Source organism: Mercenaria mercenaria, chromosome 17, assembly GCF_021730395.1.
Source record: "Mercenaria mercenaria strain notata chromosome 17, MADL_Memer_1, whole genome shotgun sequence".
Taxonomy (NCBI): Eukaryota; Metazoa; Mollusca; class Bivalvia; order Venerida; family Veneridae; genus Mercenaria; species Mercenaria mercenaria.
Genome location: NC_069377.1, coordinates 23,255,395 through 23,277,978, shown reverse-complemented (window position 1 = coordinate 23,277,978; position 22,584 = coordinate 23,255,395). Strand labels below are relative to the sequence as shown.

At 34.1% G+C, this 22,584-nt stretch overlaps 1 protein-coding gene across 1 annotated transcript in view; it reads right to left on the bottom strand.

The window, feature by feature from the left end:
• Nucleotides 1–1,374: 1,374 nt before the first annotated feature.
• The window catches only part of LOC123536378 (MAM and LDL-receptor class A domain-containing protein 2-like), a 32,675-nt gene continuing 11,465 nt past the window's right edge, over nt 1,375–22,584 (bottom strand). The window contains exons 6-11 of the mRNA XM_053527702.1: nt 17,653–17,855; nt 17,218–17,353; nt 9,585–9,596; nt 5,487–5,672; nt 2,360–2,622; nt 1,375–1,546 (exon numbers count right to left, since the gene is read on the bottom strand). Coding sequence (XP_053383677.1) covers nt 1,445–1,546; nt 2,360–2,622; nt 5,487–5,672; nt 9,585–9,596; nt 17,218–17,353; nt 17,653–17,855 — 902 coding nt within the window. The 3' untranslated portion in view covers nt 1,375–1,444. The remainder of the gene's footprint in view (nt 1,547–2,359; nt 2,623–5,486; nt 5,673–9,584; nt 9,597–17,217; nt 17,354–17,652; nt 17,856–22,584) is intronic.

The following is a 22,584-nucleotide window of genomic DNA, read 5'->3' as shown; positions in this document are numbered from 1 at the left end:
ATAACTTTACACGGTACGGCAGCATTATACCAAATTCACCAAATACTTTCATACAACGCGCCGGTAGTAAAGAAAAACTCACGATGGCGTGCTGATATATCGAATGAATTTAGTTAAAATAGCATTAATGACTAAAGGGTTAGTTGGCAATTAACTTTTTAATTTTGTGTTCGTTTCTTTTTTGTCACATGAATATTTATGAAATGATTAATCATGATTTCAATGATTTCAAGAATTAAAAAGTTTTTGTGGTTACTTGTCAATGTTTACTTCAATGGTATGCATCAGATATGCGATATTACGTCAACTGTTGTTGACGTCAACGGAAAGAGAGAGAAAAGAAGAGCAAGAAATTTGTCACTTCATTTTGACAAGATTGGATCACGTAGCAGTAAGATTTAAAACTGAAACATAAGTGGTAATTTGATAGGGACTGAATAGACATCTTAAAAAAGGTGCCAGGTAAAATTTACTGATTTTGTCAGAAGTATGGCCCTTTTTATACTTAGAAAATTTACACTGTAATTCTTTTCTTACATACTGTCAAGCACTTGCACTCCGCAGGCGGTGCTCTTGTTTAGACTAAAATATAGTGTTAAAATCAATTCTTTTTTATTTGTTAGAGTTGTTGAACCGAATTTATTATTTATTATTGTTCAGAGACAGAATTCACATGAAAAATTGTAAAACGAGTCTAGGTGACAAACCTTGGAGTCTTAGTTTTTGGTGAATAAGGAAGATATCTTTATCTTTATTGTGAAAAGAAAAATGTTTTGGAATACTCATTAAACATATTAATGACAATAGTAATATGATTGCTATATACAATGTAATGATACTAATTTGCCAAGCTTTTAAAAACTTGAGTACAACATATTAATTTAACATTATGCTGAATATGTTAGGCTAGGATATCTTTCGGAAACTGCTGATGTTTGAACGTTTTTATTGTGCAAATATTTGAGCTCGGTTTAGACAAAGCTGGCATTTTGGTATAAAAACATGTCAAAATTAGATCATTATGTTAAATTTAAGAGTGAATTTGAATGCGAATATTACCTCGATACAGAAGAAACTAATTCTCTAAGATTTTTTCTCATGACGTCTAGACATGAAAATGTTTGGGTACTGACAAAAGAAAAAATTAGTATAGAAAAATTAAAGTAACACAAATATTGTAGAATCTGAGTACCACACATTGGTAGTATAAGTATTATGAAGAAGACTTCATTTGTAAAGATGCCGAAGTTGTAACATACTTTCGAAAAAAACACGTTATGTTGGTAAATAATCAAGGAGGACTGGTTAGGTTCAGTGTTAGCCTTGTCTAACTGTTGTGAAATTGGAAAACGAACAAAACAGACAAATAATTCATTACTAATACATTACTGTATATAATGTATATAATCACACTTCTGTCTATACAAAAAATGCTATGTATCTTTTATCCTATGATCTGCTTTTCACACGACCCTTCCGTAAGTTTGATATCATCTACTGCTATATCACCAGCATAACCATTTCCCCGTATTCCTTCCAGTATTATCTACAAATTATATGTCCATATGATAACGCTACGAACATCTGAACAAGTCTAGGATTTGTTTTCAATGATTTTTTATAGCAAAAATTCAAGTTATATTGCATTTACTTATCGCGTATATAATTATGGCAGAAACGTTACTAATCCAACATCGAAATATTTTAGGTAAACCTTTAAAAGGATTAAATATTCTATACAATGCTAGTAACAGAAAAGTAAAATATTAACAATTTGCACAATTTCACCTTAAGAAGACGAAAAAGGGAACTTGGAGATGTTTTGGTAAGGAACTTTAGACTGACTTTTAGAGACTGAAGTCAAAGACAATACACGATCAAAACATATTCAATAAAAATGATCTAGAATCTAACTTGAATAGACAAAGACATGCATGTCCCAACCTAACATGGGTTCCAACATAATACACAGCTTAATATTATGCATGAACCAAAGCCCATGGCATGTTCGAAATTTGACTACTTGCATCAAAGGTTATGGAAATATGCGCTAAGCTTGCAACTTCCTGGGTTTGGAGAGGAAATGAAATGCCATATTCGGTGGGTCTTTCATCTATATCTTCAAAAACATTTTAAACTGGAAACATTTGAAGTATTGTCCAAAACTACAAAAAGTACAAGATATATAACCTTTGATGTACGTGTATATATATTTACGCGGACTGTATTCAAATTACTGGTAAATAAAACACGTGTAACATAAATCCTAACCATTCATACTTTGTATAAATATTATTTACCTTAAGTCAGGAATCGAGATAACATAATAGCATTGCTTCCTATAGGAGACAATACCTACCATAAATGGTTTTGCTGCTTCGATGCTGATAATACCTTCCTTCCATAGAATGCCCTGGTTACCTTTTTTGTGCCACAAGAGAGATGTTGACGGTCCAGACTGCACATATACATTAAGTCGTCCCATATTACTACCATACATGTTATACCAGAAGGTGAAACAATTCTGTCCTTGCTGATTTGGTGATATCTCTGGGCTAATCAAGCGTGCTTTATTGCCTGCCACGCGTGGATAAGATGCTTCTATATATACATAGTATCCAGCTAAAACAAAACAGAAAATCGCTTTTGCCATACAGGTATTTTTCTTGCACTAGCCACCAGTTAGTTTACGAGTTTAATTAACCAAGAAAATATATGGGGAGCACAATTACAGAGTCTCAATTTACCATACGCTGCACTGCATGAAAAGTGGACTTTACTTCTGAATTAAATTTTCTTAGATTTCGTTTGTAAAATATTATTCCAATTTACTGCAAGTAAATTTGAAGTAAACTTGTTTTAAGTATATTTCAAATGAAGGTATATTCAATTCAACGTAAATTCCAGTAAACTTTATAGCATACATAAAATTGAAATTAATTTTGTTAATTAAAAATGATACATGTACAAAACTCCAACTGTGTACCGGACATATCTATAGCTATGTTTTTTTCTTCAAATTTTGACCAAGATAAGGGCAGAATTACTGAATGGAAAATAAAATCAAATGTCTAAGGTCAGTTGAATGAATGAATGAATGAATGAATGAATAATTGATTGATTGATAATACATGAATAAAAGTTTGAGTAAATGAGTGTACAAAAGTTCAGCATTCTTGTAGGAATTAACTAGGAAATATGACAAATTGAAATAATTATACGAATATAATCGTCAAAAGAATAAACAAGGAAAAAAAGTGAATATATATATTAAGCAAAATATCATATTATTCAAAGCCATAAAAAAGTTAAATTTGCTAAAGATTCCTGATTACTGTGAAACATAATGCAGTTAATATTTAAGAGTTAGGTCCATGTTTCGGAGAAAAAAGTTTGAACATCACCAAGTCGTAGAAGGAAGCATTGATTTACATGAAAATTAAACAGCATATTAAACATGTATATTATTTACAAAACCATTGTCATTTATGGACAGGTCAGCGCCTTTAAAAACTCTCCATTTTTGAAAATCTGTTACATGTCTTCGTTTTGATGCATTTGCAAGAACGTACCAGTGTTTAAACTTAACATAACATCGTTTTTGACAATTATTTACATTTATTTCTTTACAAATGGCATTCTGTTTTAAAGGGAAACAACTTCTTTAGAATAATTTATGGGACAGAACAGTAAAACATGTATTGAAGAGATTAGTTGTTTGTCATAATGTTGTTCGATTACTAAATATTTCTGTTGTTTTGTGATATACTGCTAAACCTTAAATCAGACGCACTAAATTTCAGAACTTATCAATTAACTGCGGTCACCTTTGTGTCTGCTAGACAAGGGTATTGGTTGATTAGATAAATTAGTCTGCATATTTACAGTATTATCATGAAAGGTATATTTCACAATGTCTAATTATCATATGACCTGGTGCCAATTTATTTCGGTACCATTATATTATCTCCAAAAGCCTGAAGAAATCACTCTCATTTATAATATATCATATATTTCATTTATAATCATTTAGACTGGACACTAGCCGGATTCACTGCTTATATATTTCTTAAAAAAACATAACTTAGAGGAAATTACTTGTATTTATGTATCGTTTATGACATAATGAAGAAACCAGTTTACCTGTTACTTTTGTATGCTATGCAAAATTTACGAGAACCTGTATGCATAAATATAGAAATATAAATTCTAAAACACACGTAAGATACTTGGATTAGATTATCCCGTGTGGTAACCTCAAACTGGGCACGGGCTCTTGTGAGGCATTCTGAACCGTCCGCGCATTAAATGTTACAATATAGACATATTGCATAAAACTTAATTCAATGACCTTCACAATTATTTGTGTGAACTCTCTCTAAATTCATATAAATCATCAGATTTTCCCCCTATCATTTCATTAAATTCGGGAGACATTTTGTAAATTTTCGTCAATGGCATTTAAAATTTACTTGCATGATTCATATAAATCGTCATATTTATTGTCCTGAAATTTAATTAAATTTGGGATTGCATGACATTTTGGTAAAATTTAATTTGGCAAAATTTACTTGCAAGAAGATCCAATAAATTCAAATAAATCATCAGATTTATTTTCCTAAAATTAAAATTAAATCAGAAATTTCGTAACATTTAAGGGCAACTTAAATGCAAAGGCTATTTAGGAATTGCATGAAAATTTACATGTAATTTATATCACATTTATTTTTGTATTAAATCCCAAAAATCATGCAGTGCTGTTTTTAATGGAAATGCGCTCTAGTGTATTATTAAAGGTTTTACGTATGAACATGGATGTTTGTGGTACTTGTATGATGTACAAATGTTGAATTCTGCTCATCTTAGGACTACAGGGCGTGGCCGGCTTCATGCTATTCCACTACTGACAATGGAATACCCTATCAAATTTCCATTTTTGTCATGTTGGACAAATTGTGGAGTTTTGGCTTTTTCTTTCGAGTGAAAAGCGTCACATGATCAATATACCAATGAACCAATTTTGAGCTGTCATAGCAATAAATTTCTGCAACCATTTGAAATTGTTAAGAAAAGTTTCTTTCTGTTTTTCACGAAAGCGTCACATTATGTCTACAGTAACCTCTAAACAGGGATCGGTACTTGTTACTTGCAAGTAAAAGTTTTTTAACTGAACGTCTTGCTTGTTTTAGGCAAAACTTCATATGAGTCACAATTTAACAATATTAAATATTTTCAATCTCCGGGTGTAATAAATGAAGTGACATATATAACGAATGTTAAATGTATGATTAAAAATGATCTCCATATTAGAACTTTTTTCAAAATATATTTGTGTGTCAAAACTCTGGAAATTTGACAAGACTGACATAACATTGTTGGTTAAATTTCTGTAAGTAATAATACACTTCAAGAATCGTTACAGAAAAACGTTGTCTGTCAAGTACATTCTGATATTTTGTTGTATAATTGCAAGAAGTGAAACGTACCTCCTGAATGATCTCCGACAGGCCCAGTATAAGCAGAGGGGGCTGAACCCTTTTGTCGTGTCCAATCAAATGTATCTGTCTGATCCTGCGTCCAATTACAAAGTCCCGAATCAAAGCTACAGCTGACTTGACTCACTGATGACTCTGATGTCCCAGTCTTAGAATGGGCTGCTGTGGATAGACTCACTGAAGTATTGTTTTGAGATTAAAGCGAATTAAAATGGTTGATTAATCTATTGAGCTACCATTAACTGAAATATGCGTCAAATGCTGTGGGCGAACATAGGTGTTGTAACATGTATTGCCTCTAAATTAATTGGAACATATTCTTGTCTCAAATATCATGTCCCATTTTGACGGATATGATCTCCTTAGCCAGTATCAACATGGCTTCATGTCAAAGCATAGCTGTGAAACACAACTTACGAGTTTCACACAAGAGGTATTTGACAAACTTGAAAATGGCCAACAGACTGACGTCATCTTCATAGACTTCAGTAAATCCTTCAACAAGGTTGACCAACATAAATTAATTCATAAGCTGATACCCTGGGAGTCCGCCCATTAGCATCCCAGTGGATCAAGTCATTTCTCAAGGACAGTTCCCAAAGAGTAGTTGTGGATGGCTCACGTCAAATGAACTTCCTGTTCATTCTGGGATTTCACAAGGACCAGTCATTAACCCTACTCTTTTCTTATCCTACATAAATGACCTCCCAGAGTCCATCAAAATTAATAAAATCTGTAAAAAGATCCTTCGGAAGCAAAGAACGCAACCAAGAAGAATAATAGCAGACTCGGTTTGATTGAGTCTGTTCATGAGAGGTAATGATATGTGCAACACCTCTCACGCCCCTAGTCACGACTTTTCTCAGATGACACCATTGCCTATCTGACGGTTAATTCCTCACTTGACCCCCCAATCCCTACAAAATGATCTCCACTCCCTGGAAGCCTGGGAAAAGGACTGGTCAATGGAATTCAATCCGGATAAGTGTGAGGTATTTAGGATTACTCGAAAGAAATCACCTATCATCTACAACTTTATTCTCCACAATATAGCACTAAAAACTACAGAACCTGCTAAATACCAGCTTGAATACTGTTCCTCTATATGTCACCCTCGGCAAAAATCCCTCACATATAAAACTGAAGGTAAATGATATGCAGCCCGTTACGTATGTAACAACTATGGGCAAACAAGCAGTGTCACCCAAATGCTTCAAGATCTCAACTGGCAATCCCTTGAACAACGCCGCATCAAAGATTCCCTAAATGAGGCACAGTCTTATTGCAGTTGACGATAACCACCTCATACCTACAAGGAACCTGAGCTTCTGATCCCACAATTTCTTACACAATACTATTCTAATTCCTTTTTTCGAAGAACAATTCATTCCTGGAATACAGTCCAGCTCCAAGTTGATCCTATTCGCTGAGAGGCTGGCAACTGTAACCTTCTAATCGATATCTATGTTTTTAATATCAGTAATTGTAGTTCTTTTTAACTTTGCTCGTAATGAGCTTGCTCATCTTTTAACAGTCTGTCCCAGACAAGCGCCTCCCAGTTAAAATCAGAATTGATTGCTGGGCAGTACACAGTAGATGTACATGTAGAGCTATTTTAAAAGTTAATGTAAATGTAATAAAACAGGTACATACATCCTCATATATTTGTCAATCTGAAAGAGAACCTCACCACACCAAATTTAAGTTATTCAAAAGGCGCCTTATCAGTATAATTATATGTCGTTTGAAAAGGTGAAGATTTAACGTACATTTATTTTATATACTAAAAGTATTGGCAAACTTATTTTATATACAGGAACTCTTAAGAATAATTTGTCACTGAACTTCAGGGCTATACATAAAATTGAAAAAAGTTTATTTTTTATATGCAATTAATTTGTTGTCTATTTTTTCTTTTTAGGCCATACCAAATTGATTTGTCGTTCGTCGGAACTACCGCATCAATGATTTCATTCCCGAGAAAAAGAAAAAAAAATTCACCCGCCCGCACGTACATAAAAATCGCCGAAAAAATTTTTTTTTTCTGATTACTCGGTCCGGAATGATAACGGTAAAACAGGTTTTATCGCCGTTTTAATGCGTCACAGTGATATTGATCGGAATCCATGCGTTCGTAATACATGTAGCTGATGACACAAACTCAAAAGTCAGGAATTATGGTGTTGTTCATCATTTGTTTTAAATCTGGAGTGTCTGTGCTAGTGCCACACATGGCCTTCGATGTGCCGGTAGGTGATGAAGTAGGCACGTTCTACGATTGTTCAAATTATACCGTGAAAAGAACAAAGCCCGACTTGTAAGACGTGCACGGCCACGGGGATTCAATTGAAAATATTTGGATTAAACATAGAAATATTGTTCAGATAAAGTTTTCAAACCATTTGTTATCAGTTGTTTTGTTCAATATTTTAGATCTAGAGCCAAAGCCAGTGCTTTCTTAAAAGTTAAGTTTGTTCACAGATCCTGACTTATCCATCACATTAATTGTCTCGGGGCCCAAATCGTTTTGAACATTACTTCTTTAGTACGGCAGTCAGATATTCTATCAAAATGCATATATAATTATATTCATTTAAAAAAAAAATGTTTAGCTTTTAAAATTTATATATAAGTAGTGTAGAATAAAAAAAATAATTTCTGCCGTATTGTCATGATTGTAACTCCAATTTTCCCTGGTTGTATATCAATTGGCTGTGAATTGATTGAAAGAAAGAATCTGAAAAAAACAGACCTTCCCAACTCAAAATTTCTTGGTCAATCAAAACATAGCAAATAACACTTTTAAGAGTGGCCATATTGGGATCATTTTTGTCCGTCTGTTATCATTTTTGACTGAAATGAACCTCTACCACAAAAACTTAAGCTATTGAACCTTATCTGAACTGATTCCAATGGGATTCAAGCAATGTCGAAGCATTTGTGTGCCCAACTCCGTTTGGTCTCATTGGTCAAGTGTTTTATTACTTTCCCCTCACCTCTACTGTTTGGAGTTTCACTAGGGGCACAAAGTTGCTCATGTGCCGAAGCCATCTAACTGGGTTTCAGAAGATATGTTATTCCACTTAGGTGCTTGTTTTGTCTTAAATATTACTCATCCTCTGCTGTTAAATGGGCACGCCTTCAGATTAATGTAGAACAATCAAAATTAAAAATAAGACACTCATCCCTCAGTAAATATAAATACAAAATAAAAACAAAGTGATTCAGTGAGTTTTAGCAAGAATTTATTTGCAAAAACCATTCATGTAGTCTTTAAAACATATAGAAAAGCTTTCTACTGTGTTAGTCACACTTCAAATGTTTAAGTTATGTGTTATTCTTTAAGAAATGTTAACTTCATGTATAATCATAACTGCCAAAAAAAAAAAAATACCCGCTCGCTCCATGTAAAAGCTACCCGCCTCTGAAAAAATCAAAATTGAGAAAAAAAAATAAAATAAAAATTTCGCTCGCTCGATCGCTCCCATTTTTTTTGAAAATTTTCCGAAGAACTATTAATCAATTTGGTATGGCCTTAACATTCTAATGCAAAAAACACGTGCAAAGTTTTTTCTAAAATATTTCGCCGCCATGTTTATTTATGATTGTTCTTTTACCTCAGATTTCCTTACTGAAATATATAGGTCTCCTTATTCATGGTTAGATATATCCATTTAGTATAGTTATGCACTGTCCGATCTCCATTATCTGTTACCGATCCTTTACATTTAAAGAATAAACGCAATGTGCAATGATAGTTTTTCGCTTAACACACCTCTCTTGGACAACAAAGCCATTTCACTTAAAATTTGTAAGCATCCGCTGGCAAAACATTAATGAAAGATCGGAACTTTTTCTAACATAAAGTTCAATTTCAATCATTTTCAAAAACTGGAAATATTGCACATTGTGTTGAATTTAAAAATAAAACAAAAATCCCCAAAATAAACCATTTTAGAACTTTTCCAGGAACTATACCGTACGTTTCAGCCGAACAACGCATTTCAAGATGACACAAAACTGATTTCTCTTTGTAAACAGCGTCACAGTTCACCTGAAGGACATTGCTAAAAAGGTAAAAGTCCTTACTTGTTTTACGTCCTGTAGAATACAATCAACTTTAACTTTAAATGCTTATATGTTCTACAATTGTTCCAATATCAAAAACCGTACGATCTTTTCCGTGAGAAATAAAACGAAGCAATCTGAACACTTCAACCATGTGAAATTTAAGGCCTGTACTATCACGAGACTCCCGTGCATTTTGAACCTCGTGGTGAACAAACTGAATTTACTTTAAAGTATGGTGTCTCAGTTGAGCCAGTTATTTGTTAATTTCAGAGAACATACATTAAAGAAGTGTTCATGAGATTAATATGCATGTGTACGAATATTTCAAAGTCTACTTTATATTAACGACGATAGAAAACAAGATTAGTGTGCACTCGGCAAATAGCAAGTCTATTATATTCAGGTGTATACTAAACACTGATCCCAATGTTCGTAATTTTCAGATTCCTTGGTTTCGTAGACAATCTTAGTACTGGACCGCTGCTTCCGCTGCCAACACTGCAATAATGTAAAGTCAGTGTCGATTTCTATGCCGGAACTGCAATACACATTTATTATCAGTTTAAATCTATGAAAGTGTGAAAAATAACATTAAAGATACAAAAAAACGTTACTTTTGAGATATTTCTGATTTTTATCATCAGGTTTTCGCGCAAAAAGTTCAACTAATTGCATTTTGTTTGTTACGTAGCTATCTACAAAATTGTATACAAATTGTATTGCCTCCTAACATATTTGGCTGTGCATCTTTTTCTGCGATTTATTCTCACTGTGTTTTTTTGAAAATAAAACATCCTGCATTTCTTTTATTGTATAAAACATCGATAAATCAAAATTGGTTTGTTTACGACGCATGAATCATCTAATAAGGAATCACAATACACATCTAACTTGTCCCAAACCAATATGCGGAAATACAGTGGCTCAATGTTTCAAGATTGTCTAAAATATTTGCATATATCATGATAAAGCAAATATTTCGACTTTTCATATAATTTATAAATATACAATTACGTATGTGTGAGAAAGTTACGTTAAGTAATTTCGGTAGTTACTGCAGAAAGTGCCGAAAAATCCATTTCCACCGAATTTTCCGTGAGATAAGCGGTGCGTAAGTACATCAATTCCAGTATTATAAATTAAACCTTTCTTAAACTTGCACAACCCTTGAAACGAATTTTGGATCGTTGCTAAATCTTGTTCACATTAAGTCTGAGACTTGTCTTACAATTTTAGGCAGTTTGGTACACCATACATAGAAACAATCTTGTCCACACATTACACTACTTCTATGTATGCTGAAAACAGCAACATGTATTTTCGTTTTAATACATGAAGTGGTCAGATTTGAAAACAAATTTTGTAATAAGTTTAGTTCTATATAGGAAAACAATTCTCCTATGCATTAATTGAAAATTACAGGTAAAATATTTGCTTTGTTTATTTCCAAATTTTAGTTTTACTTTTTATACAGCTACTTTTAGTTGAGGTCTTGCAAATTGAGCTGTTTTTGTGCTATGGAACAGCTGCATTTGAAAGCTTTTGTTCACTATATTTTTACACCGGAAATGAAGGTCACTCTAAATTCAAGATGGCGGAAGTACCTTAATTTTCTTCAAATTTCTAATACTCTGAACTTAACCTAATTGTATGCAAAGAAATAACGAAGAATTTATGCAATATAGATTTTAGTATAAATTTTAGACCTATTTTTCTAGTCAAAGGCTACAAGAACATAAGTACATGTACAATAAACAAACAATTGCTTACTATTTTACTAAGTCCTCTTAGGCAAAACTGGCTCGAGTTTTAACATGTATATAATATTATGTTCCGTATCGTCAACATTAAAAATCAAAGTTCGGTTGTTTCCATGAAAATGAAAAGTTGTTTTTATTCATTTGTACATTTCAAACGTGGATTTTACAGCTACATACAAACGTAAATTTCGTGAATTCCGACCATCGTGATGTGTAAACTTAGGTTATATAAAGTATGGTGTATTGGACAAACAATCCATAAATTCTGACGGTAAATATCATTGATAAAATCTGTAAAAGAGATCCTTTGGAAGCACAGAATACAACCAAGCAGAATAATAGCAGACTCGGTTTGACTGCGTCTGTTAATGAGAAGCCCAGCCGCTTAGCTGCTCAATACGGAGAGCCTCAGTTGGTCTGCAGATCGCGGGGCCGTGAGTTCGATCCCCGGGCGGGGCGTATGTTCTCAGTTGACGATTTAATAAAAGAAATTGTGTCTGTAATCATTCGTCCTCTACCTCTGATTCATATGGTGAAGTAGACAGTTACTTACGAAGAACAGGTTTGCACTAGTAAAAAATCTAGGAACAGTGGTTAGGTTAATTGCCCGTTGTTACATGACTGAACTACTGTTGAAAAACGGCGTTAAACCCAAAACAAACAAACAAACTGTTCATGACAGATAATATAAAATGCAACACCCATCACGCGCCCACTTTTACGTGTTTATGGCAGGTATTATTTATGTTGACAAAAACATCTTGCAAATATTAAATTGAATATTTAAGTTCATTACATGCAAAAGAAAATGGAGTAAAAATAATCGATTTACATCTGTTAATGTGACAAGACCTTGTTAACACTCACTTTAAAAGTTTTAAGATTATTTATAAAAACCGTGTCTGGATATTTAATAAGGTATAATCCTGGAAAATGTGTTCTCTGATGGTTTTAAGTTTTTGCTATCCATGTATCTATAAATCTCCGAATGGTTTCATGAGTTGGACTTTGAAAATTAGCGTGAGAATTACACAAGTGTGAATATTTCAAACTTTGCTTCTATAGGTGCCTTCACGGCCGAGTGGTCAAGGTCGTTGACTTCGAATACTGACATGGGATCGAAATCTCACTTGAGATCTGAAATTCTTTGAGAGGAAGCCCTTGCAGCAGGCTTACCAAAAGTCGGTAGTTCTACCTGGGTGCTTGACTACACCTGAAACAAAGAATTGAGGGGCACCTAAGTTCTTTCCACACCTGTCCAGAAAAAGCTGGAAAATTTGACATATGACGTTTATTGTTTCGTGTCGGTATTACTCTAAACCAAACTGAATAAATGATATAAAAATTGCTTCCGTTCTGTTTTCTGTTTCTTTTTTGTTAAATGAAGATGTAAAGGTATTTCTTGCTATATTTGACCCGTTTTATATTTTCCTAAAATGTCTGTCCAATCCCTGTCAAATTACCACATATGTTGTAGTTTGATTTGTTTTGTTTAGATTTGACGCCGTTTTTCGACAGTATTTTTGTTATGTAAAGGCGGGTGTTGCAGTTTTAGGTCCCATGATACATGACGGTGCAAGTGATATCAAAATTTCAGTTCTTTCACATACACATGCTCTTACTTGTAACGGAAAGCCAAAGTCTCGTAAAGATACCAATCTAGTCAAAATGAACCGACTTTCCTGCTGTTCTTTTCTCTCTCTCTTTCTGTTTGATAGTTTCACGTCGTCAAACTCGCCAATCAAATGACCTTTCAACTCTCAACAGGCCTATCATGTTACTTGTTGTCTGTTTTCTATGATTAATTGCAAATTATGTATAACGATCTCTCTGGTTATTCTAGGCAGTATCACGAGTACTTGGATTATGCGCATTTGATACAGTACTTGGATAATACGCATTAATACCGTTCATTGACTACTCGCATTTAATACCGTACTTGGAGTATGCGCATTTAATACCGTACCTTGGTTTTGTGCATTTGATACCATACTTGGATTATGCGCATTAAATAGAGTACCTTGATTATGTGCATTTTAATACCGTTCTTGGATTATGTGCATTTGATACCGTACTTGGATTATGCGCATTTAAAACAGTACCTTGATTATGTGCATTTCAATACCATTCTTGGATTTTGCACATTTAATACTGTTCTTGGATTATGCGCTTTTGATACCGTACTTAGATTATGCACATTTAATACCGTACTCGGATAATGCGCATTAGAATCAGTATCCTACTGAGCAACAAATTCCGTATTTTGGTTCATACATTTGGAAAAGAATCAGTCCTTCTGTTAATAAGCTGATAAACCCTTGATTTTGATTTTTACAAAGACGAAAAGATAATTTATTTAAATAAGACTCAGCTAAGTCTTACGGCTTTTAGATGTCAAAACGTACAGGCTATGCGTTAGGGACCGTAAAACTTGCCCTTTTCAAAGAAGTCATCATTTATAAATGACGTGTAAGCCGGCATATATAGTGCCATTTCCGCCGCGAGATAATATACGTATCCCGGACGAGCCCAATCTCACATTTTGGTGTAACAAATTATACAGCATATCATATTTTGACGAAAAGTTTTATCTGTCTGTGGCGGGATTGGAACCTTGGTCGCTCGGATGCTTTAACCACTTGGCCGAAAAGCCGATTCACTTCCTTCCGTAATACATGTAAGCCTTAATTTCAAGAAAGTCTATCAATCTTTCGATTCAATAAAAATCACCCACGTGACACTTATGCACTTCCTTACTTGAATACTTGCTTTAGTACAGAAAAGTGATTTTTTATTTCACTGAAATAATGACCATCACTTTGGTACTTTCGCGGTTGGATCAGCATCTTTTCTTCTTTCTTCCTTCTTCTTAAAAATATCAAGAAAGTTCATATCTTCTTTTCGAGAAAATTAATGCTACAACAGCAACAAAAACAGTGCAGAAGACCAAGATCTTCTAACTACTACCAACTGCAGAATGAAATACCAAGGCAGTCGGTATGCATTAGGTAAGTCGTACATAGAAGCTCCTCATATTCCTCTCTTATGTGATACTTGTTCTTATTCCAAAAGTAAAACTTAAAAGTCACACACTGGGCATTATTTGGACGCACCCGAAATGCCCGTTTTAGTAGTAAGTTATGCATGCTTCTCATGTCGTATATAACTTTGAAAAGCTCCTAAGCACTCTTCCAAACATTAATTTGTCAGTGCATGGTAAAACTTTCACAGTGATAACCGTTCGTACCAGAAGATTTCCAAGTGTCTAACAAAAGTTAACTACCTTCATATCTTATATCGTAGAGTAAAAAGACTCTTCCTTTTTTCATTCAAACAATAATGCCAATAGGTTTTGTGAGTGTGATTTATTTTCAATTGTTTTAATGTGATAGGAGTACATAAGGGCACAGTGACTGTCAAACACCGGTGTGTCTGCATCGCTAATCAATTGTCGAACGTCCAACAATAAAAGAAAGAAGAAACAATGAGAGATAACATACAACAATAATCAACCTGTTATGTTTTTAAAGATTTTAGGAAAAATCCAGCCAAAAGTAGAACATAAAAGTATACTAATATCTTCCTCTTTTCTTGCCACTTCTAGACAATGCTAAATTATTTTAGGATTTCTGCAAATAATCGGACTTGTTAAATGAATGTTGGAAAATGAAAAAAATAAAATCCTCCATAACATCATATGATTCATCAGAAATGAAAATCAAAACTGCAATTCAAAAATTCCTGAGATATCTTATCTATATTTCCGCTCCAATACATGCACATGTCTTTTCTCCTAAATTCATTTCCTGAACATGCTCATTAGCTATTACGAAAAATGACATTCCAAATGAATAAAAGAGATTTTTAAACGAGAACTGTAACAGGAGTGACGAATAATACCCCCACAATACAATACAGCTTTGCCACAGAAGTATGGCAAATCTTTAGTTGGAAAGAGGCCATAACTACGTCAAAAAATTGGTGGTTTGTAGCCAAAGTCGAACTTGACCTGTATTTTATGATGTTACAACTGTGTACCAAAAATTATTTAAATCTGTCATGCCTTTCATCACTTATTGTCCTAAAACCATGAGTTTGGCAATTTTTAAGTTGGAAAGGGGCCATAACTACGTCAGAAAATGGTGGTTTGTAGACAAAGTCGAAATTGACCTGTATTTTATGATTTTACACCTGTGTACCAAAATCATTTAAATCTGTCAAAACTTTTATGATATATTGTCCGGAAACCATGAAAACAAACGGACCGACAGACAGACCGACCATCTGACCGACAAGCTCACTTCGTTTGTGGGGGTATATTTAATTACTAAATAATCATGTTTAGACATTCTACATTGAAATAACTACTTAAAATCCGTAAATATGGAGTAAACTAGAATCGATTACATTATGAAATGTGTTCGTAATCATTAAATTTTGTCTGCTTGTCAGGTTGCAAGATTCCCTTATGTTACTGGGTTGCACGTTTGACGACACTGGGCAGACCAGTCGGAGGAGTTACAGAATAGGGCATCACAAAACACATATATCCCTTCATGGCTGTTTGAGTACTCGAAACTGTCAAACACAAATCTTGTCTCATGCGTAGATTGGGAAATTATATGCGTGTTCGTGTTTACCTCACACCTGTAAGACAAAATATGGTAGAATTTATGTGGACAAAGTAAAGTTAAAAAAAATATAATTGTTTCTTTGTATCTTGTTTCATTAAATCAGCAAATTGAATATAGAAACGCTGAATATTACTGCATTATCTTAAGTGTTGAATGTTTTTCCAAAAGATTACTAGGAAAAGCTTTCTCAATCTGACCTTGTATCTAGATATGATATGAGTTGAATCAATATATATACCCATCCTTTATCAGAAAATACTTCATATGGTCATGCGCATGCTCAGTCGGTTTTGTGTAACACGTGTGTACTCGCATCCTGATGTTCCAGTCAGTGGCTGTTGTAAACACCTTGGCGTAGACGTGCGAGCCTATCTCAGCATGCAAAGGGTTTCCTTTACCAATTTCGTGGATGAAATCCTGATCTTTGTAAAATGACACGCTGGCGGGGTATTGGGGACTACTGACATTATACGCTTTTGCGCTGGTCGCATTACTAGGAAATCCACCTATAAAACCAATAGAGTTAATAACATAGATGTAACAAACGGACAGAAACATACATGGCGATGGAATACCACAGGTCATCGCCTCGGAACAGGCTGTGTCAAAAACATATGGTGAGTTTAAATTAGGTTGCTGGCGACAAAACTTCTTCAATGTTTCTTTTTTTATTAAAAGACAAGACAGACGCACAGGGTAAAGCCAAATTTTGAATTCCGAGATACTTAACATAATTACATAATAAAAGAAAATGAGGAGATTATATGAAAGAAAGAACTATACTAGTATCGACTTATCCTGATAAGAAAGCAGACGAATAATTCTACACTTTATATGTATCGTGAGCATTATTAAGATTTATTTTATACAATCAAAATTACAGTGTTTAAAATAGACCAATGGTCACTTAACTTAAATGTTTTAGTATCTATGTACATGTACGTCAAATAAAGGCTTACTTCGTTGATTAATTTTATTTTGAAAATCCTTTTCATTTCACTATGTATAATTTAGGTGTATTTTCGAAGGCCATACTAGAAAGAAATTATATGATGTGTTTTATGTACTTAGTGTGTAACTTTCTGAAAATAAATTATTATTGTTATCATTATTATATGTTTAAAACCACAATGGTCTCGGCCCAGTCACGTGCACGCATTTTCACGCTGTGCTGAAATTGAGAAACATTCGAAATGCCTTAAAATTCCCAGACAATTTATTTGAAATCTGCTGGAAATTGTTTTAAATCCATCATACCTATAGCAGTTCCGTTCTGTCTTATGTCACATTCTACTCCAACTGTCCAGTTATAGTGAAGCACTATAAACAGGTAAACAGGATCGTGTTCCGCATAAATCAATTCGTTGTTATACACTTCAATTCCGTTGACAAGCTGCTCAAAGTAAGAAAGTGCCACTTGTTATATTATTATGATGTTTTAATGATGTCAAGCATCTGAAATTACGGGCTACAAAATCATTTAAAAATACATTAAAGTTCTTCTAATTCAGAGTTTGACTAAAATATTATTATCCTATAAAAGTACAAGACGTATTCCTAAGCAACACCTCAAATGTTAAATTCGATCTTCATAACATGACCAACAATCCACCAAGCAACAGACATGGTACCCAAACGTCGTGTCTATCATTATGAAACAATTATAATAAAGCTAGTTTTTTGTACACTTACCAGTTCACTTGTTAAGCATTCGGAAAGGTCATGTTGAAATATTAGAAGGTCACCATTTTGCACACCTTTACATTTATTCTCTCCAAGGTATATATCAGATGCCCTTGCTGTTGGGTAAATGTGCCGTATTTTGTCCATTTCCACCGTAATATACCAGTGATAGTTAGTGCATACCACATGTATAGCTCCCTTCAGAGTGTAATCTGTAAGTAATGATAGTGCTGAGCAGCTGATATAATTGTCAGTTGTATAAATGTTTGGTATGCGTCCACACCGTGCTTGAATTAATATGTTATGGGGGCAAGGGACAGTTAATTTGAAAATTTCACAAATATGCGCTGATACCAGTGCGAAAAAAATCATGAAAAATCCAATTTTGATAAATTCAAGGCAGGTTTTGAGCAAATGTATTGCATAGACTTAGCACTTCATTGTGTGACATTTTCAGCCTGCCGATTCTGTTGCTTCTGTGATAAAAACGAGTAAAACGCAGGTTTCAGGACACTAAATTTTGAGGCAAAAATGGCCCAAAATGCACACCTTGCGCGACCTGTAGCGTATTATCTGCAAATGACTGACCTAAAACACATGCATATTTTTAAAGCATGTGGCCAGACGAAAATAAAGGTGGGAAGAAAAGTGTCTCATAACAGTTTACTTTTTCCGCTATTTTGAGCTGAATTTGGATGGATGAATGACCGTTTCCATTTTGTCCGAATTCCGTTACCTCAGGTAAGACTTTAGACCCGGCAGTCTACACGGAGCTAGGAAAATCGATTCAAATACATATTTATTTTACACAATAACTACTCGTACGCAGGAATCCTCAGTTCTATAAACATCATAAATAACCAGTTGAATATAAATGCCTTTAAAGCGCATCTGTCTATTTTATTTAAAAAACGTACCCGGGCCAAATGCGAAACTGGCCCCTGCCACTTTAAGATTTTTCAATTTATGACCAAAAGCGGATTTTACTGTTTCTGAACTTTAATACATCTTTTGCAAATAAAACCAGACAAAAATAATTTTAGTAGCATGAAAAGATGTCTGTATATGAGGGTCTAAACTAGCCAACCCCTCCCGTGCAAAATGAGCCAAAATTTACAATTTGTCGCTACGAGACAAAGAATGTAAAATACGTGCATTTTTATCATTTTCTGGCGTAATTTAACGTATTCCGTCATTAAACAATGATATAAAGTCATTTTCGCATCATTTTGCGAAAATAATATGCCCCCACCCCCTATTTGCCTATATCATGGGGTCCCCACCCTCCAGGCATCCCCCTGATTGACGAAATGCAGAGCTGATTGGCTAAATATGCGCTACGTGGGTTAAGAATAATGAAAATGATGTTTTCACGGTACTAAAACACTGTTATTGGTGGTAGAATTTTAAAAAATCGTATCTTTACATATTGACTTTCATACCTTGATGTGTCCTCACCGTAACATTTTTCAGCTGCTGTGCCGTCAATTAGCGTTTTAAGTCCTCAGGAAGTTTAAAATATCAATCTTGAGGCTCTAAACTATGTAAAACCGCGCAAAATCAAGAGATTTTTCGAAATTTAATTTTGGCCGAATTCACTTATGATTTTTCAATTTATGACCAAAAGCGGATTTTACTGTTTCTGAACTTTAATACATCTTTTGCAAATAAAACCAGACAAAAATAATTTTAGTAGCATGAAAAGATGTCTGTATATGAGGGTCTAAACTAGCCAACCCCTCCCGTGCAAAATGAGCCAAAATTTACAATTTGTCGCTACGAGACAAAGAATGTAAAATACGTGCGTTTTTATCATTTTCTGGCGTAATTTAACGTATTCCGTCATTAAAAATGATATAAATCATTTTCGCATCTTTGCGAAATAATATGCCCCCACCCCTATTGCCTATATCAGGTCCCACCTCCAGCATCACCCTGATTGAAAATGCAGCTGATTGAAATTCCTACGGGTTAAAATAATGAAATGAGTTTCACGTACTAAACTGTTATGGTGTAAATTTAAAATCGTATCTTTACATATACTTTATACCTTATTGTCCCCTAACATTTTCAGCTCTGTCCTCATTAGCGTTTAAGTCCCCAGGAATTTAATATCAACTGAGGCTCTAAACTATTAAACCCAAAATCAAGGATTTCGAAATTTATTTTGCGAATCACATATTTTTCATATACCAAAAGCGATTTCTGTTTTGAACTTAATACACTTTGAAATAAAACAACAAAATAATTTAGCAGAAAGATGTCTTATATGAGGTCTAAACAGCCAACCCTCCGTGCAAATGACCAAATTTACAATTTGTCGCTACGACAAAAATTAATATGCTTTATCATTTCTGGCGTAATTAATATTCCGTCATTAAAATGATATAAATCATTTTGCATATTTTGCAAAAAAATCCCCACCCCCTTTGCATAATGGTCCCCACCCTCAGCATCCCCTGAACGAAATCAATGATGGCTAATATGCTACGTGGTAAGAATAATGAAAATGATGTTTTCCGTACTAAACACTGTTTGGTGGTAGATTTTAAAAATCGTATCTTACATATGACTTCAACCTATGGTTTGCCTATACATGGTCCCACCCAGCATTCCCTGATTGAGAAATCGAGCATTCTAATATGCGCTCGTGGGTAAAATAATGAAAATGTTTTTCACTCTAAACACTGTTATTGTGGTAAATTTTAAATCGATCTTTACATATTGACTTTCATACCTTGATGTTCCTCCGAACATTTTCAGCTGTGCCGCAATTAGCGTTAAGTCCCAGGAAGTTAAAATATCAATCTTGAGGTTCTAAATATAAAACACCAAAATCAAGAGATTTTTCGAATTTAATTTTGCCGAATTCACTTAGATTTTTCAATTTGACCAAAAGCGGATTTTACTGTTCTGAACTTTAATACATCTTTGCAAATAAAACCAGACAAAAATAATTTTAGTACAGGAAAGATGTCTGTATATGAGGTCTAAACTACCAACCCTCCCGGCAAAGAGCCAAAATTTACAATTTGTCGTACGAGACAAAGAATGTAAAATACTGCGTTTTTATCATTTTCTGGCGTAATTTAACGTATTCCGTCATTAAAATGATATAAAGTCATTTCGATCATTTTGCGAAAAATTGCCCACCCCCTATTTGCCTTATCATGGGGTCCCCACCCTCCAGCATCCCCCTGATTGACCAATGCAGAGCTGATTGGCTAAATATGCGCTACGTGGTTAAGAATAATGAAAATGATGTTTCACGGTACAAAACACTTTTTTTGGTGTTAGAATTTTAAAAATCTATCTTTACTATTGACTTCATACCTTGATTGTCCTCCGTAAATTTTCAGCTGCTTGCCGCAATTAGCGTTTTAAGTCCCAGAAGTTTAAAATACAATCTTGAGGTTCTAACTATTTAAAACCCTCAAATCAAGAGATTTTCGAAATTTATTTTGGCCGAATTCCTATGATTTTTCAATTTATGACCAAAAGCGATTTTACTTTTCTGAACTTTAATACATCTTTTGCAAATAAAACCAAAAAAATAATTTTAGTAGCATGAAAAGATTCTGATATAGGGTCTAAACTAGCCAACCTCCCGTGCAAAATGAGCCAAAATTTACATTTGTCGCTACGAGACAAGAATGAAAATACGTGCGTTTTTATCATTTTCTGGCTATTAACGTATTCCGACATTAGAATGATATAAAGTCATTTTCGCATCTTTTTGCGAAAAATATGCCCCACCCTATTGCCTACTGGGGTCCCACCCTCCAGCATCCCCCTGATGACGAAATGCAGAGCTGATTGAAAATATGCGCTCTGGTTAAGATAATGAAAATGATGTTTTCACGTACTAAAACGTTATGGTGTAGAATTTAAAAAATCTATCTTACTATTGACTTATACCTGAGGTCCTCCCGAACATTTTCAGCTGCTGTGCGTCAATAGCGTTTAGTCCCAGAGTTAAATTCAATCTGAGTCTAAACTATTAAAACGCGCAATCAAGAGATTTTTCGAAATTATTTTGGCGAATTCACATAGATTTTCAATTATGACAAAAGCATTTCTTTTGACTTTAATACACTTTTGCAAAAACAGACAAAAATATTTAGATGAAGTGCGTATTGAGGGCTAAACTAGAAACCCCTCCGGCAAAGACCAAAATTACAATTGTCGCTACGAGAAAGAATTAATACTGTTTTTATCTTTTGCGTAATTTAAGTATTCGTCATTAAAATGATTAAAGTCATTTTGCATATTTGCGAAAATATATGCCCCACCCCCTATTTGCTTATCATGGGCCCCCTCAGGCATCCCTGATGCGAAATCAGAGCTGATTGGCTAAATATGCCGCTACGTGGGTTAAGAATAATGAAAATGATGTTTTCACGGTACTAAAACACTGTTATGGTGGTAATTTTAAAAAATCGTATCTTTACATATTGACTTTCATACCTTGATGTGTCCTCACCGTAACATTTTTCAGCTGCTGTGCCGTCAATTAGCGTTTTAAGTCCTCAGGAAGTTTAAATATCAATCTTGAGGTCTAACTATGTAAAACCGCGCAAAATCAAGAGATTTTTCGAAATTTATTTTTGGCCGAATTCACTTATGATTTTCAATTTATGACCAAAAGCGGATTTTACTGTTTCTGAACTTTAATAATTTTTGGCAAATAAAACCAGACAAAATAATTTTAGTAGCAGAAAAGATGTCTGTATATGAGGGACTAAACTAGCCAACCCCTCCCGTGCAAAATGAGCCAAAATTTACAATTTGTCGCTACAAGACAAAGAATGTAAAATACGTGCGTTTTTATCATTTTCTGGCGTAATTTAACGTATTCCGTCATTAAGAATGATATAAAGTCATTTGCATCATTTTGCGAAAATAATATGCACCCCACCACTATTTGCCTATATCATGGGG